This window comes from Danio aesculapii, chromosome 6 (assembly GCF_903798145.1).
Source record: "Danio aesculapii chromosome 6, fDanAes4.1, whole genome shotgun sequence".
NCBI lineage: Eukaryota > Metazoa > Chordata > Actinopteri > Cypriniformes > Danionidae > Danio > Danio aesculapii.
The window spans coordinates 4,183,182-4,202,777 of NC_079440.1; the positions used below are offsets into that span (position 1 = coordinate 4,183,182).

Here is a 19,596-nt window from a genome sequence, read left to right on the forward strand (position 1 = left end):
GTGCGTTTCTGAATGTTAAAGCTATCGTCTGTCTCTAGTGTTTCAGGGTTTGCTCAAAGTGCTGAGATGTATTCTGTGTCTCCAGCAGCCCTCAGGGAGATATTTATGTCCCACTGTCAATCATCCAGCACATCAGCCAATCTCCTGCCACCACCAGGAGCTTCATTCTCATTGGCCGCAACTTCAGCCAATGGCATTGCAGTACTGAACAAGGTATGTCCAATGAGGAGTCTGCAGTGATCATGTCATCTTACACACTGATTTAACAGGTAAAAAAATTCTAACAGCAAATTGCAGTTTGTTTTCATGAATAGGTTCATTATGACCACAGTTATAGCACTTAACCAATTAAATGCTAATTCATGCAATTATTACATCAGTGTGATATAATTCTGAATGCTAGATTGTGTGATTTAGCTGTGGTCGCACTTATTCATGAACACACATAAATGATTAGAAGGTGAATTATAAGGCAGTGGTTCCCAACCTTTTTTGCCTGAGACCCCCTTTTTCCCTAGAAATTATTGTAAGGCCCCCCTCCACATTTAATGATATAATCGCTCATATAAGTTTGGGGGGCGGATGGGTTTCGTAGGTTGCTATGCGACCATCAACCGTTTGCTCAGAGGACGACAAACTGACAAAACATTGCTGTCACTCTGATACAAGTTTTATTTATGGAGAAAAGTACAAATCACCGCTTTGTTTGGGTGTTTCTATGTTTGTCTGAGAAAATTAGTCTTACTGAAATGTGAATATTCCATACAAGCTGAAGCTGATCGGTCGATTCTTGTCACGTGACTCGCGGTGCGCTCGCGTTCTGGGGTTCATTGGTGCGAGCGTGTCACGCCGCTTGTGCGCTCGAGGCGCACATCCATTGGAAACAACAAACTTGTGCAAATTCTAGAAATACACGATATGACACCGTCATTTGCAATCTCCATCAGTTGATCTTCTTGCACAGCCATGGTGGATTCACCTAATTTGTTAACAAGTGGATTGCGGATCTATTCCTTGGCAGTTTGCGGGTGCTTCACTTGGCCCTTAACAAAGAAACTTTCTAAAGACGCCTGTTTCTTACTCATTTTGCTGCTTGTGGGTTAAATTTGGGTGCTCAAGTGACTGAGATGTAAGCTAGAGAATACGGTCATTTTTCAAAATAAAAGATCGTTCAGATTCAGATTATAAAATGGAAATAATTAATGATTTCTTGTGCGGGCCGGTACTAATTGATCCACGGACCGGTGATTGAAGACCACTGAGCTAGGGGATAAAATGAACTAAGCCAACATGATCATTCTCCCAATGTTCCACTGCTAAGAATTTTTTCCCCCTGTTGGGAACCGCTGTTATAAGGCACTGAGAATGTATTATAATGCATAAAATAACCTTTATAATGCATTAAATATTAAGGTTAATCTCATGAAAGTTGCTATATAACTAGGTCATATTTATCTCCAAAATCTAAAGGAAAATGTAAAAATAACTTTAAAGCACATGATTTAAAAATAATCTGTGAATGAGCTATAACAAGCCATCAAGAATCCGCATATGACTACAGTAAATAATAAATACATAAATATATATATATATATATATATATATATATATATATATATATATATATATATATATATATATATATATATATATATATATATATATATATATATATATATATATATATATATATATATATTAGTGCTGTCAAACAATTAATCACAACCAAGATAGTTTGCATTTAATTAATATGTACATGTACTGCGTATATTTATGTATATAAATGTAAATGCACACACATAAACTTAAAACAAATGTTTTATACATTATAATCATGTATATATTTATATACACAAAAATACACACAGTACGCACACATATATTTAGTAAATATGTGATTTAATCGTTTGACAGCACTATAACTAACTAATATTATTTGTTAAATATCAGACCCTCTAGTTTTACACAAATTTTTTTTGTGATTTTTCATGATAAAAATTAGTGATTTTGTGGTGATAATTCCCAGAAATTTGCGGACAATTTTGCGATTAAAAAAATAATAATAATAATAAATATATATATATATATATATATATATAAATGATGTGCATGGAATATATATCTTATTTATCATATTAGGTAGCCTATTATGTTATCTGACACAATGACAATGAAAAAAATCACAAAAATAAAGCTGCTTTTTGTCAAGACAAGATCTAAAACAGATCTAAAACAGAAGGGATTATTACAAAGGAAGGTTGTATAACTCTTATTTTTATGCACAAACTTACTTTTCTGTCTCAGATTTCGCTCCCTGGAGCATCTGACATCATGTACCTCACACATAGGAAATGCGTTCGGGCTTCCCCTACTGTAATACACCTAAAACACAGAGTGCTGCAAAACTGGTCAATGGCAGGGAAGCATTTTCTTTCGTTAACTGCAGGGAAAGCGTTAAACGAAAACATTTATCGATTTCATGAACATCATAATACCAGCCACACATGTAAAGCACAAATAATGTCTTTCAAATCGGTCATTTCCAGCGGCCGTCATTCTTAAACAAATCTCCATTATTGTAAGCTGCTTGCTTTTCTGTCTTCCACTGCTCCGTTTATTTAGAGGTTCGCTCGCACCTTTTTTTGCAGTCTGAAGCAAAACGCCCAATCCACGCCACAGGATGTCTAATCGCATCTTTGCATTGACATGCAAATCACTCGCTTCATCCACGTCTGCTTACTGCACAAGCTGCAAAACAGCCCCCTCCTTCACGTAATGTAATGATTGTGAAGGCACAAGTGAGACGTCATTTTTCGAGAGACACCCAAATACATCCCAAATGCTTCATATGCAAGGTCTATAAGTCATGTAAAACAATTCAATGCAAACTGAAATAATTATATTTTGATTATATGGTTTGGAATTTGATGTTTTATGAGTTTTAGTTACATTTTTTGCAATTATTTTATGTTTAATTAAGAATTTTGCATAATCAAAAAAAAATTTCGACTTCTTGTTGGTTTTTGCGGTGGATTCGGCGATCGCGGAATCGCAAATAACTAGGGGGTCTGATGATATATTTATATTTGCCATGTATACTGCATCTACATAGGACTGTCACTGTTGTTGAATTAATTATTAATTTCTCTAAATACAAAGTAATTAATATTATTGTACAGAGAAATACAATGCTATGTTTACAATTACTAGCAATTAAAATTAATAATACAAGCACATTTTAAAAATTAAAATACATTTCTTACAAGGCTGAGTACCGGTTTGCTATGTTTAATTATGAAATTTTGCCATGTAAGTACAATAAAAAAAATATATATCTAAATACTAAAATCTTAATACTCCTGAAATAATCCTTCATGTTTTACTTCGTTTGATTTTGAGTTCAAATATGGCCAAGACATTGCTCTGACATTCAGGCTTTGTGATGCTGAAACTCAGAAGATCAGACTCACGTTTAACTGGCTTTCAGCGGTTTAAGATCGTTGCTGAATTCTGTGGTCAACAGTTGATCTGGCTGCTAAGCGTTTTCTCTGTGATTAAACCATTAAAGCCTGAAGCTGAAGTGTGTTCTCACCGCTGTCTCACCGCGACCTCACATCTGCATCACCATCACTGCTGCATCGCTGCGCTGCTTGTGTTTTTATCTCATCTTCAACTGATCTTGCTAACAAATGTTTTATTCTGTCTCTGTGAGTGTTTTTGATTAGTATTGCTGTGTGTGCGTGCGTGTGTGTGCGCATCTCTACTGAATTATTAGTATCCGTCTTGCTATTCTGTTATCATAGATTCTTTTGCTTGTTTGTTTCTGGCAAAGCTGTGAGTGCTTGTGTGTGTGTGTGTGTGCGTGAGTGCTTGTTTGTGTGCACGTATGAGAATATGTATGTTTGTGAGTGTGTGTGTGTGCTGCATTAACATAGAGAGTTGTTTTGCCCAGCTGTGTGTGCTCATCTCTGTTTGCCCACAGAAGACAGTTCAGATGAAGAGAACAGTCCAGTACTAAATAGGTGCACACGTAAGTTTGGTCCCTTATGGGGCCCCAGTTACCCTCACTGTTGCGCTGTCAGCAGGGGTCCTTCCTATCCGTCAGATCACTCCACTACATCATCAACACTAAATGAGTCTTTTACACACTTTGAAGAACTTAGAAGGGAAAAGTTTGGTGGAGATTTTGCTGTTTGGGCTTATCCCCAAACTAATATTTTACATTAATATCTCTCCATCCATTTATCTATCTAGTAATCCATCTGTCCATCCATCCATCCATTTATCTATATAGTCATCCATCCATCCATCCATCCATCCAGTAATCCCTCCATCCATCCATTTATCTATCTAGTAATCCATCCGTCCATCCATCCATCCATTTATCTATCTAGTAATCCATCCATCCATCCATCCATCCATCCATTTATCTATCTAGTAATCCATCCATCCATCCATCCATTTATCTATCTAGTAATCCCTCCATCCATCCATCCATCCATTTATCTATCTAGTAATCCATCCATCCATCCATCCATCCATCCATCCATCCATCCATCCATCCATTTATCTATCTAGTAATCCCTCCATCCATCCATTTATCTATTTAGTAATCCATCCATCCATTCATCCATTTATCTATCTAGTAATCCATCCATCCATTCATCCAGTAATCCCTCTATCCATCCAGTTATCTATCTAGTAATCCATCCATCCATTTATCCATCTAGTAATCCATCCATCCATCCATTTATCTATCTAGTAATCCATCCATCAATTTATCTATCTAGTAATCCATCCATCCATCCATCCATTTACCTATCTAGTAATCCATCCATCCATCCATCCATCCATTTATCTATCTAGTAATCCATCCGTCCATCCATTTATCTATCTAGTCATCCATCCATCCATCCATTTATCTATCTAGTAATCCATCCATCCATCCATCCATCCATCCATCTATCTATTTATCTATCTAGTAATCCATCCGTCCAGCTATCTATTTATCCATTCATTTATCTATCTATCTAGTAATCCATCCATCCATCCAGCTTTCTAGTCATCCATCCATCCATCCATCCATCCATCCATCCAGTAAGCCATCTTTCTATTTATTTATCTAGTAATCCATCCATCCATCTACAGTATGTAGTAATCCATCCATCCATTTATTTATCTAGTAATCCATCCATTTATCTAGTAATCCATTCATCCATCTATCTATCTAGTAATCCATCCATTTATTTATCTAGTAATCCATCCATCCATCTACAGTATTTATCTAATCAACCCAGCCATCCATCTACAGTATATATGTAGTAATCCATCCATCCATCTATTTATTTAGTAATCCATCCATCCATTTATCTAGTAATCCATCCATCCATCAACCCAATCCATCTATCCATTCATCATTCATCCACTTTTTTTATTTATCCATCCATCCATCTATCCATTTTTTTATCTAGTAATACATCCAGCTATCTAGTCATCCATCCATCCATCCATCCATCCATCCATTTATCTATCTAGTAATCCCTCCATCCATCCATTTATCTATTTAGTAATCCATCCATCCATCCATTCATCCATTTATCTATCTAGTAATCCATCCATCCATTCATCCAGTAATCCCTCTATCCATCCAGTTATCTATCTAGTAATCCATCCATCCATTTATCCATCTAGTAATCCATCCATCCATCCATTTATCTATCTAGTAATCCATCCATCAATTTATCTATCTAGTAATCCATCCATCCATCCATCCATTTACCTATCTAGTAATCCATCCATCCATCCATCCATCCATCCATTTATCTATCTAGTAATCCATCCGTCCATCCATTTATCTATCTAGTCATCCATCCATCCATCCATTTATCTATCTAGTAATCCATCCATCCATCCATCCATCCATCCATCCATCCATCCATCCATCCATCTATCTATTTATCTATCTAGTAATCCATCCGTCCAGCTATCTATTTATCCATTCATTTATCTATCTATCTAGTAATCCATCCATCCATCCAGCTTTCTAGTCATCCATCCATCCATCCATCCATCCATCCATCCATCCATCCATCCATCCAGTAAGCCATCTTTCTATTTATTTATCTAGTAATCCATCCATCCATCTACAGTATGTAGTAATCCATCCATCCATTTATTTATCTAGTAACCCATCCATTTATCTAGTAATCCATTCATCCATCTATCTATCTAGTAATCCATCCATTTATTTATCTAGTAATCCATCCATCCATCTACAGTATTTATCTAATCAACCCAGCCATCCATCTACAGTATATATGTAGTAATCCATCCATCCATCTATTTATTTAGTAATCCATCCATCCATTTATCTAGTAATCCATCCATCCATCCATCAACCCAATCCATCTATCCATTCATCATTCATCCACTTTTTTTATTTATCCATCCATCCATCTATCCATTTTTTTATCTAGTAATACATCCAGCTATCTAGTCATCCATCCATCCATCCATCCATCCATCCATCCATCCATTTATTGATCTAGAAATCCATTTATTTATCTAGTAATTCATCCATCCATTTATATAGTAATCCATCCATCCATATAACTTCTATTGTGAGAAAATTGTACCCAATACTATAAGAAATATATTTATTATTTTTTTGTCCACTATACCTCACACTATAATAAGTTCTTTAAAATGTATAACAGAAAATACACATTTTACATTTAACAAGACCATAACAATAACAATCGTGCCAAGTTGTGCTCAATTCACCATCATGCTTCATTCCTACAACCACTTTATGGTTGAACATGTCTTTATTCCAAGACATGGAATGAATTTCACATATTTAAAATTAAAGGTAGTGTTTAATTTTCTTAAGTTTTAAAGTGGTTCAAAATTGCATTAATTGAGGATGCACTTATAAATATATAACAGATCATTATTAGTACTGCATGTGCTGATCTATTGAAAAGGAATAACCAGTGTGATCTGAAATTGCCATTTGAAAGCTATTATAAAACCCCTCAGTTTATGCTACAAATTAAATTCTTCATTCAATCTTTCCTCAAATACACATTATTGTTTATATAAATTCCTGCCACAAGTCTATGAAACCTCAGCCCTGTTTGTCTTCATTTAGCTTTAGCTGTTAATCTGAATTTCTTACTCTGTCTATTATTGTAAGTGTCTTTGCCTCACCTGATTCTGTGTTGTGTTAAAGCTCATAAAGGCCTGCAGCGGTTCGATGCTTTGGAGCACAGTGATTGGCTGAGCCCTGGTCAGGCTGTGAGGGGCGTGGCTCCACGACAGCGCTTCCTTTTCATTCACATCGTCAACAAGAAGGTCAGGTTACGGTTTACAGTTTACGTTTAATACAAGCGTGACACATACTTCACACATGTTGTAAAACTGCTTGAATTAAAACAAAAAAATGCTCCGTAGTTCATCCAAATGTGAAAACTCACCTGCTATTTTTTTATACATTATTACAAGGTGAATTTTATACAATATATACATTATATACATATACAATAAACATTTCCTGTGTGTTTCCTGTGTGATTCACAGGTGACTCTGTACACGTATAACTGGTCAGTGGATCTGGGCGGCTCTCTGAATCAGGCTCTGGTCAGGCTGGTTCAGTGGCAGAATGCTCGCGCACACGTGGTCAACTGCCTCCTGGGTCAGAAAATGGGCCTTTTCCATCATTACTGCTTCTCTGATACGCCTACACACGAGGAGCTGAAGCAGGTCAGTACATAAACACGCAGACTGTTCTCAGTGCAGCACTAGCACACTGCAAACACTTCAGTAGAAACACTGGATAACACCATAAACAATTTGAAAAGTAATATGCAAAGCAGGCACAGAAATATTTGTTTCAGCCTACATCTGTTTGAAACCACAAATACATACTTCAACACACATTTGACTGCAGTTTCTAGTTAAAAATGATAAGTTTTTCCTTGCTAAATGTGACCCTGGATCACAAAACCAGTCAAAAGTTTAAATTTTACGATATATATATATATATATATATATATATATATATATATATATATATATATATATATATATATATATATATATATATATATATATATATATATATATATATTTTTTTTTTTTTTAAGATTAATTAAAATTCAATGAATTTTTATGTATTATCTTACTTTTTCTAAAGATGTTCAGTGACTAAAATAGTATTTTAATAAATATATCCATTTAATAAATCTGTTTTGTTCAAATACACCAAAATATATGATCTATATTCACTGAGAAATGGATACAAATATTCATATTCAAAATGTACTCACTTATGTTGAGCACAGTATGTCATTCTCTCACTTTCATGGGTGAAGCTGTCATGCTTTAGGATGATCTTGTAGGACAGCAGAAGCACAGGTCGCAGTAGTGAGCGCTGATTTAAGCAGCACATCAGTGTCGAGTGTCCCCAAGGCGGTCAGACAAGTCACACCGAGTGACGGACAGCTGTCAGAGCTGCAGGGCAGCACACAATCACTCAAGCACACCTGTTAACACCAAACACCTGGAAAACATCCAGAGTGCTGGTTCTGCGCAAATTAGACATCACCGCGTTGCCAAAAGAGTTTATTTCTGCCCTGAGTTGTGCTCGTCTGATCGGAGCCAGTTGAATCACGCTGTGTTTTCGCTGTTCACAGTTAATGCAGCAGAACGTGTTTGCTGGTTCTGTCAGCACACACAGCACAATCCTTCTGTCACAGCGTTTACTATTATTGATTCAGTTGTCAGCTGTTTGTCAAGATTTCTTTTTTCCAAATGTCAGAATGTGTTTTAGGAGAGCAGACGTTTGCTGATGTCCTTATCAAGAGCTTTTGTGTTACAGCTGAAGACCTTTATTGAAACCGCTTATAACAGTAATGTGCGCAATGGTTTTTAATGGCTCGTTTCCACTAACTGGTACAGTACGGTACGGGTCACTTTTATCAGGCTTGCATTTTCACTACTTGGGGTTCTCTTTTGGTGGGCATGGTGTATGACAGAAATTTTCAGTCTACGTCATTTTTTGCTCGAGAAAATGTCTACAGTAAAGCTGTACGGGTCACTTACATATCATATGAAAAGCACTTCTCACAAAACAGATGCTTTACACACATAAATACTGGTGTAGAAACGTTTATTACTAACTTTTCTATGAAGAGGATTTGATTATAACTGCAGATCAATGACAGTGCGAAACCGCCTACTGTAACATCTGTAATTATATTAAATAAATAAATAAATGCAACATATATGAACACATACAGCCCCTTACAGTCTCCGATATGTTATCAATTGCAGAAAAACTACACACATCATACATTTAGTCCTTATTTAGGTTAAAAAACAACACAAAATATAGCCTACAGTCAGGGCAAACCTCTTATCTGTGTCTGTAATCTTCAGCAGCACATGTAGCCTCTGTTAGAGAGTAATTCCATCATTCCCAGTTCATAATAGTCCAGTATGTGATGATAATAGTTAAACAAGGCAGTTTGTTCACGTCTGCTAAAAAATAATGGGCTTCTTTATTTTCCGGCTTCTCCTTTGTTTTTTAACGCTTCACTCTCACGTTTGTCAGTGTCTGACAGGATCGGGTTTCAGAAGCACGTCAATAATCAAGCGCAGGTTATTATCATGAGCTCAAGAAGTTTGTTATTTCAGATATAACATTAGACGCGCGGCAAGCTCAAGCAAGAAAGCGAAACCGCTTGCGCTTCAGACCGGCTCGTAAAAAACGAAGGGGCACAGGGTAAATCTGCTCTTCTCTTTGGCATTGTGGCTGTTCATCAAGACGACGACAAGGTTTGTTTGAGCCCGGGTCAAGCATGGCTCGTTTTTGTATGTTTATATAATTCCGCTGTAATGTCTCGGCTGTGACATAGTGGACATTGTTTTAAACATGGTGACTCTTTTGTTTTCATTCTGGCTTGTTGCATAAGCGAATGACGTATCTCTGTAAACCAATAGCGTTTAGCTGCGCGTCTAGCTCCGCCTTTTGGTACCCTTTCTTGTGTTTGGTACCCTTTCAAAAGGGTGCCGAAAAAGTGGCACGGTACGCCTTTTGACAGTGGAAACGGCCATAAAAGCATACCAAACCGAACCGTACCGTACCACTCAGTGGAAATGGGCCATAGGCTGCAGTATCAGTACAAAAAAACTGAATATTTTGGGAGTTTGTTGGTATGTTGGACTTTATAATGTGATAGACGGATGATTGAGTGATGAAGGGTTTTAAAATAGATGAATGGAGGAATGGATACAAGCAATAAGTGTACGGATGAATCACAGATGGATATTGGATGAAAGAGTAATGAATAGATCAATAAATGGATGGAGCGATGGATTGAGTGAAGGTTTGGAGAAATAGATGGATGGAGTTATAGATAGAGCAATACATGTGTGGATAAGAGTCACAGATGGATATTGGATGAAAGAGTAATGAATAGATCAATAAATGGATGGAGCGATGGATGGATGGATGGATGGATGGATGTCATGTGCACAAAGGTTTTAAAGGTGCTGTATCAGTGAAAAACTGAATATTTTGGGTGGTTTCCCCCACAGACCAAACACATGCGGTACAGGTAAATTGGGTAGGCTAAATTGTCCGTAGTGAATGAGTGTGTGTGGATGTTTCCCAGAGATGGGTTGCAGCTGAAAGGGCATACGCTTTGTAAAACATATGCTGGATAAGTTGGCAGTTCATTCCACTGTGGCGACCCCAGATTAATAAAGGGACTAAGCCGAAATGAAAATAAATGAATGAATGAATCACTGAGTCTGAATGACTCATTAAAATAGTGAAAGGAAACTGGTAAAAAAAAAAGTATAGCTGTAGGAGAAATAAAAAGTGTGTGGGAGAAGACGAACACAAACCCTCTGAGATTCATCTTGAAGATAAAGACGGTTCCTTCAGAGATAAAGTTTACAGCTGACAGCCAACAGAATTTAAGTCGTTGTTTATTTCCGGGCGTCCAAGACCGTTCTGCTTCCAGCGGGTGCGAATATGTGGAGATCAGTCTGTCAGCGGACCCTCAACAGAGAATATTGAGATGCAGACTGTAAGATCAGAGTGTTCATTACTCATCTGTATATGTGTGTGTGTGTGTCCACAAGGAAACAGAGTGAGGACAGTCATGTCAGTCAGTCTGCGTCGTCTCTTTTTATTTGTTCAGTTTTTGTGTGTATACAGTGGAAGACAGAATTATTAGATATTCTGAATTTATTATATATTTTTCCCTAAGTTTCTGTTTAACGGAAAGAAGTTTTTTCAACACATTTCTAAACATGATAGTTTTAATAACTCATTTCTAATAACTGATTTCAGCTTAAAGTGACATTTAAAGGCTTAATTAGGTTAATTAGGAAAGTCATTGTATAACAGTGGTTTGTTCTGTAGACAATCAGAATTTTCTTTAAGGGGGCTAATAATATTGACTTTAATTAATTTTTTTTTAATGTAAAACCGCTCTTATTATAGCTGTAATAAAACAAATAAGACTTTCTTCAGAAAAAAATATATATTATTGGAAATATCCTTGCTCTGTTAAAGATCATTTAGGAAATATTTGAAAAAGAAATATATTAATTGTTTTTATTTATTAATTTTATATTTTATTCGTTTCAATTATTCAGTTCATACTTATATTTTCTTTTTTATTTATGATAGTATTTATGTGTTAGATTTCTTGATTTTTTTGTGTGCATTTTTAATTTGCTTTTTTATACGGTTTTACTTTTTTTTGCATAATTCATCTATTTTTTTTCTTTCTTTTCATCTTTCTTACACAGTTTCGTTGTTTTATTAATTAATTTTGTATATTTATATTAATAAACTATATTAAATTACATTATATATATATATATATATATATATATATATATATTTTTTTTTTTTTTTTTTATATATATTTTTTTTTTTCATTTTTATTTTATATTGTTTTATTCATATGTTTGATTTCTTGACTTTTCAGCAGCCTTTTTTTTTCTTCCTGCAAATGTACTTGCTTTTTTATTATAGAGTTGTTGTTTTTTACATTTGTACAAATTTTATTTCTTTTTGATTTCTCCAATTCCTCCACTGTCCCAAAATATCTTAAATGTTTCTTATTATAAAATATATTGTGTTCAACAGGGGAAAATGTTGTGTGTTTTTTTTACCCAGACATTTAAAAAGAACTTATTTTAGAGCAGTGATCACAATACCATAAAACCGTGTATTTATATCCAAGGTTATCATACCGTCAGAATCTTGTTTACTTACCTTTTCCCTCCAACAAAAAATAAATAAATATAGTGCGTGCAGGTGGCATGGTGGTTCAGTGATTAGCCCTGTTGCCTCACAGCAAGAAGGTCACTGGTTCGAGCCCAGGCTGGAACCAGTTGGCATTTCTGTGTGGAGTTTGCATTCTCTCCCCGTTTTGGCCTGGGTTTCCTCCGGGTGCCCCGGTTTCCCCCACAGTCCAAACACATGTGCCATAGGTGAATTGAATAAACTAAATTGGCCGTAGTGTATGTGTGTGAATGTGCATGGGTGTATCCTAGTACTGGGTTGCTGCTGGAAGGGCATCCGCTGCGTAAATCATATGCTGGAATAGTCGGCAAGTCATTCCACTGTGGTGACCCCTGATTAATTAAGAGGAAGAAAAATGAATGAATGATTGAATGAGTGAATAAAGTTCATGCCAGAACTCTTTTATTTCCATCTTTGATTCTTCAGTTCTCTGTTCTTCACTATTCACATCTCCTCAGTTGATGAGAGACTATTGTACTATTTAATACTGTTAAAAAGTTTTACATCTTAAAATGAACATAAATAATAATAATAAAAATATTTAAAATGATAAAATAAGATCTCTCAAAGTCACACTATAAACACATTAAATCTCACATTCATTAGCAATCGTTAAATACATCAGCATCAGCAATAGAAATGGAATGATAATCGGTTTAAGAATCTTATTTACTGATTCACTTACCTCCCTCAAACAAAAATAAATAAATAAATAAATAATAAAGTGCATGCCAGAACTCTTTCATTTTCCTGTCAGTGATTCTTCACTTTTAATCTGTACAGTTGATGAGTGCTAACAGAAGGCGGATTCAGCATAGCAGAAAATTTGCCCTAACCGTCAATCATCTGTCAGAGTCCCAGGGGGCGGAGCTTAGGCGCTCGAGTCCAGCTGATTGGCCCGCGGGGCAGATGGGCATCCGCCATTCGTTGGGCATCTGCTTCAGCTTCTTTTAGAAAAGCCTCCAAGTGGCCCTGGAGGACTTTAAACCAGTCTTCCAAACACTAACTCCCCCAAAAGTTCCCAACAAATACAGAAGCAAAGTCTTGGTTTTATGAGTTGTGCTTAATTGGGTGGTCTGAGGAAAAGACCTCATGCTGGCGTGTGTTTTTTTCTGCGTGTCAGTGGGTTTAATGCTGATCAGCTGTGGTAATGAACTCACGCTGCTCCTTCCTGAGAAAACTGAAGCCAAACGGCATGAAAAATCAAGCGTTTCTGAAGGGTTGTGATGTGAGTTGAGCTTTGAAATCATTGACATGAAAAGATGAAGCTGAACTGAGTCTCTCTCGCAGCGGAAACTGGGCTTTCGAGACCACCGTTGTTTTTCGGTCTGTTTATTAAGTTAAAATCAATCTTTCTTTCCTGCATAACTTCCTGTGCTGTGTGCTGTCAGCATGACTGATCGCAAATGCAAGGGGTTTTATGCAGTGGTTTTAGAAATTAGATGGAAATGTTGAGTGTGTTGTATTTTAGGCACAATATTGCACTTTTTTTCTGTTTTGCTAACAAAAATAGTTGCACTGTTTGGTTTCTGAATTTGACTTTTCTTCCATTTAGTTTTCATGCATTTATACTTGCTTTTTTAAACACAGGTTTTTGCTTTTGTGCATATAAGGGTCTTTTAAAAGTCTTTCTTCATGTGCTTCGTTTAATATTTAATTGTAATTGGTTTTATCACATTCATTTGAATAATTCAGTTCATATTTATATTTATTTTTTTTAATGGTTGCATTTATATGTCAGTTTTCTTGACCTGTCTTTTCAGGAGGCCTTCTTTTTTATATATTAGTATGTATGTATATATATATATATATATATATAGGTTTTACTTTTCTTTTTTCATTATTACTTTTTTTTTTTTTTTTTACATTTTGATTTTTAATTGTTCAATTTCTATTGATTTTTTTATTTATGTATTGTAGTATTTGTTTTATTTCTTGTCCTGTCTTTTCAGGAGTCCTTTTTTTTGTTATGCATTTGTACATGCTCTTTTTATATAGAGTATAGGTTTTTACTTTTTGCTTATTTTAATTATTTCCTTATTTAATTTAATTTAATTTAATTTATTTAATTTAACCCCCTTTGAATTTAATAAAAAACAATTAATATATTTATTTTTTAAATATTTCCCAAATGATGTTTAACAGAGCAAGGAAATTTTCACAGTATGTCTGATAATGTTTTTTCATCTGGAGAAAGTCTTTGTTTTATTTCGGTTAGAATGAAAGCAGATTTAGATTTTTTTAAAACCCATTTTAAGGTCAATATTATTAGCCCCTTTAAGCTATATTTTTTCGATAGTCTACAGAACAAACCATCGTTATACAATAACTTGCCTAATTACCCTAATCTGCCTAGTTAACCTAATTAACCTAGTTAAGCCTTTAAATGTCACTTTAAGCTGTATAGAAGTGTCTTGAAAAATATCTAGTCAAATATTATTTACTGTCATCATGACAAAGAGAAAATAAATCAGTTTAATTCAATTCACCTTTATTTCTATAGCGCTTTTACAATGTAGATTGTGTCAAAGCAGCTTCACATAGAAGATCATAGTAAATTGAAACAGTGAATCAGTTATTAGAAATGAGTTATTAAAACTATTATGTTTAGAAATGTGTTAAAAAAATCTGCTCTCCATTAAACAGAAATAGGGGAAAAAAATAAACAGGGGGACAAAAAATTCAGGGGGGGGGGGGGGGGGGGGTAATAATTCTGACTTCAACTGAATATAGGTTACATATTTCTTTCATTTTTATAAATTTTTTTTATTTTAATATTCATTTTAATTGTGTAATTCCTATGTATTTTTATTGTTTTGTTTCTATGTTTTATTTCTTGTCCTGTCTTTTCTTTTCCATTTGTTTATGTTATTTCATTTTTTCTTTAGATTTATATTATTTGATTTTAAAAGGTTATTTATATGATTGATTTCTTGGCCTGTCTTTGCAGGAATCCTTCAATGTTTGATTCATTCATTCATTTTTTTATTTTCTGGTCGGCTTAGTCCCTTTATTAATCTGGGGTCACCACAGCGGAATGAACCACCAACTTATCCAGCGCGTTTTTTACGCAGCAGATGCCCTTCCAGTCGCAACCAATCTCTGGGAAACATCCACACACACTCATTCACAATAGACATTTTAGCCTACCCAATTCACCTGTAAACCCACTCGAACGCAGGGAGAACATGCAAACTCCACACAGAAACGCCAACTGACCCAGCCGAGGCTCGAACCAGCGACTTTCTTGAGGCGACAGCACTACCTACTGCGCCACTGTGTAGTCAATGTTTTATTGCTGTTGTGCATGTATTGTTTCTTATTTCTTTTTTTTCTTTTTAATTCTTACACAGTTTTATATTTTAATTAATTATTTAATTAATGAATAAAATTGTAATTTTCTTGTTTAATTCCTATTGCTCTTCTTTTTTTGTGCATCTGTACTTGTGTGTGTGTGTATATATATATATATATATATATATATATATATATATATATATATATATATATATATATATATATATATATATATATATATATATATATATATATATATATATATATATGTATGTATGTATATGTTTTCACTATTTTATATACAACTGTCAAAATTATAAGCCTCCTGTGATTTTTATTTTTTTATTTATTCATAAAATTTTTCTTCAAATATTTCCCAAATTATGTAGAGCAGTGGATTTTTCACAGTATTTCCTATAATATTTATTTTTCTGGAGAATGTCTTTGTTTTATTTCAGCTACAATAAAGTATTTTTTATTTTTTTTAAACCATTTTAAGGTCAATATTATTAGCCCCCTTAAGCAAATTTTGCTTAATAATTCTGACTTCAACTGTGTATAGTTAGATTTTTTTTTATTTTAGTTATATGATTGATTTCTTGACTAAAACTTTTTTCATGCATTTGCACTAGCTTTTTATGTAAAGGTTTTTACTCTTGTGCATGTTTTTCATGTATATCTATATGATTTTTATTTTCTTTACATGATTGATTCCTTTTTTCTCACTTTGCAGGAGCCCAACCCGTTCCTGAACTCCACGATGGAGGCTGACGCTCTGTTGAGAAGTCCGGTTCCTCCAGCCGCGAGTAAGGATCCGGCTCGTCTGGGCAGCTCTGCACGTGTTCTTCCTCCTCTGCCATTTCCTGGTGAACTGGTGCCCTTTGATGAAGCTCTGAGAGACGTGAACACTAACAGACCCCTGAGCAGTCAGGACGGGGCTGATATAGTGGCTCGACACGGAGCCCAGCTGCTGGAGGTCAAAGCAGCTGAACGCAGAGGTACAAGCACACACAAATCAGTTATGGACCCTTTTTTACAAGACTGTTATGACGTTTTTAGCGGTCATCATAATCTTGAATCCTTGAATGTTTTTAGTATTTATATATATTTTTTAAATGTATGAACATTTCTATCTATTTATATATGTATTATATCATCTTTGCATCAAATTACAAGAAAAAAAGAATTACCGCTAGTGCAAGGTGTTTCTAATGCAGCATGTATGTGGGCAGGACAGTCAATTTGACACTGTTCTTTCTTCTGACTGCCGTTATCAGGCTCACACAGTTTTTATCCTTCTTCTGAAAGTCTTAATGACACCATCGTGGAGTTTTTCTTTTATTATTTTAGCAAATAGAATTGTAAAAAATAGAGTTGTTGTATTCTCCCACTCACTGCGCTCTGAGTTTACCCAACTATGACGACTTCTGCTATTGAGAAACCTGTAAATGTAAAAGAATGATCATAACATTAGATCACACTGAAACACATTCTGCATCCATAAAGTCAGCTTGTTCTTGATGCATAATCACATTTTATCAAGATTATTTATGAAGTACAGTACTAATAAATTTGAGGATACTCACTATATAAACCCCTGATTTTTGTGCTATTTTAAAGGTTCCTAATTTAGTTTTGTTGGTCTCCTACAGTAGTTTTACATCCATCCAAGTGTCAAGAGCACGCTAATATTCTCATAATATCCATTGCAGCATCAGCTTCTTCCTCCTTGTGTATTAAACTGTTGGTTCGTAAATCTGCTCTCTCTAAACCCCTCCCCCTCCAAGAACCAACTCTGCTCTGATTGGTCAGAAGGCTTATCCTCTCCATATGCACCAGGCACCTACTTACAAGCTTCCTGTTGTTCTTGGAAAAAAAGTGCAATTCTGAGTGTGCTTACACAGGTGTGTAGCCTTGACAAACCACCTGTAGAAGACGCACTCTTTTCCTGTCTATATGCACCAGACACATTCTTATAAGCTGCATGTAGTTCTTGGAAAAACATTGTACAATTCTGAGTGTGCTCCACACAGGTGCGAGCCTTGACAAACCACATGTAGAAGACACACTCTTTCCTCTCCATATGTACCAGAAGCCTTTTTAGCACCATATAATTCTTGAAAAATATTGTGCAATTGTAAGTGTGCTCCTCACATGTGAGTGGGCTTGACAAACCACCTGTTGAAGACACAGTTTTTCCCTCTCCATATGCACTAGACATCTTGTAAGCTCCCTGTAGTTCTTTGAAAATAATGTGCAATTCTGAGTGCTCTCCACACAGGTGAGTGGGCTTGACAAACCACCTGTAGAAGACACTCTGTCCTCTCCGTATCCACCAGACATCTTCTTGTAAGCTCCCTATAGTTCTTGGAAAACATTGCAATTTTGAGAATGCTCCACACAGGTGAGTGGGCTTGACAAACCACCTGTAGGCACACTTTTTACCTCTCCATATGCACCAGACACCTTATAAGCTCCCTGTAGTTCTTGGAAAACATTTTGCAATTCTGAGTGCTCTCCACACTTGTGAGTGGGCTTGACAAACCACCTGTTGAAGACACTCTGCCCTCTCCGTATCCACCAGACACCTTCTTATAAGCTCCCTATAGTTCTTGGAAAATATGGTGCAATTCTGAGTGTGGTCCACACAGGTGAGTGGGCTTGACAAACCACCTGCAGACCACACTCTTTCCTCTCCATATGCTAAAAGGAGGAAAAATAAATAAAGGTTAAAAAACTCTTTGGATAAAACTGTTTGTACATGAGTGAATATAAATGTGAGGTGTGTGTTGTTCACAATCAGCCAATGAAGACCATAGACTGACATTATGACAACTGACATTAAGACTGATAACTCATTTCAGGCTTCTCAGAATCCCTTTATCTTTCAGACCACAAAAACAGCACATTAGCATTGTCAAACAGCTGCATTACTCACTACATGAAAGGTCATATCCCCCCAAAAAAACATTACAGGGGCTCTGAATCACTCTCCATTATAACATGACCTGTTTTGTTCCGCAGAGTTGGAGAGACAGATGAAGATCGAGAATCTGTTTGTGACGTGGCAGCAGCGCTCGGCTCAGTCCAACATGCCCATATCGGTGAGTTCAAAACCCCACACACACACACACACACGTTAATATCTGCACACAATGAGGTCAGCGTGATCTGTTTTCTCCATCACGTTCTCTGAACATGGTTTTCTCAGCGGCTCATCAGGCTCCGATTCACTGGAGTGTGTGTGTGTGTATGTGCGGGATCCGCTGCTTCAAACACACAGATGCATATCCGTCTCGGAGCGCGTGTTCAGCCCAGTTGGGTTTAATGAGATGTGGCGAGGACATTAAGAGACGCTGTAGTGTGTGAGATGTCTCTGTCATTGGCTGTAATCTCTCTCGCTTTCACTGCAGATGACTGTGTGCTTTCTGCACAGCTGAGGTCTACAGCACTGTTTGCTTTGGGTGTTTTTGGCTTGTGAGAAATGAATTATTTATTCAGCAAATCAAAAGTGATCATCATCCTGTTTGTGCTTCATGTCACTCTTAGTTTATATGTGCAGGGTTTTTTAAATATATACACTCGTTACTAGTATCGGGTTGGACCCCCTTTTACCTTCAGAACTGCCTTAATCCTTCGTGGCATAGATTCAACAAGGTACTGGAAATATTCCTCAGAGATTTTGCTCCATATTGACATGATAGCATCACACAGTTGCTGCAGATTTGTCGGCTGCACATCCATGATGCCAATCTCCCGTTCCACCACATCCCAAAGGTGCTCTATTGGATTGAGATCTGGTGAGTGTGGAGGCCATTTGAGTACAGTGAACTCATTGTCATGTTCAAGAAACCAGTCTGAGATGATTCACGCTTTATGGCATGGTGCGTTATCCTGCTGGAAGTAGCCCTCAGAAGATGGAGACCCTGTGGTCATAAAGGGATGGACATGGTCAGCAACAATATTCA

The 19,596-nt window shown here is 36.0% G+C and overlaps 1 protein-coding gene across 1 annotated transcript in view; it reads left to right on the forward strand.

The window, feature by feature from the left end:
* szt2 (SZT2 subunit of KICSTOR complex) overlaps positions 1–19,596 on the forward strand; it is a 168,715-nt gene that overhangs the window by 109,750 nt on the left and 39,369 nt on the right. Inside the window, 6 exon segments of the mRNA XM_056459355.1 lie at positions 86–213; positions 3,983–4,030; positions 7,235–7,356; positions 7,582–7,764; positions 16,362–16,626; positions 18,653–18,732. Coding sequence (XP_056315330.1) covers positions 86–213; positions 3,983–4,030; positions 7,235–7,356; positions 7,582–7,764; positions 16,362–16,626; positions 18,653–18,732 — 826 coding nt within the window.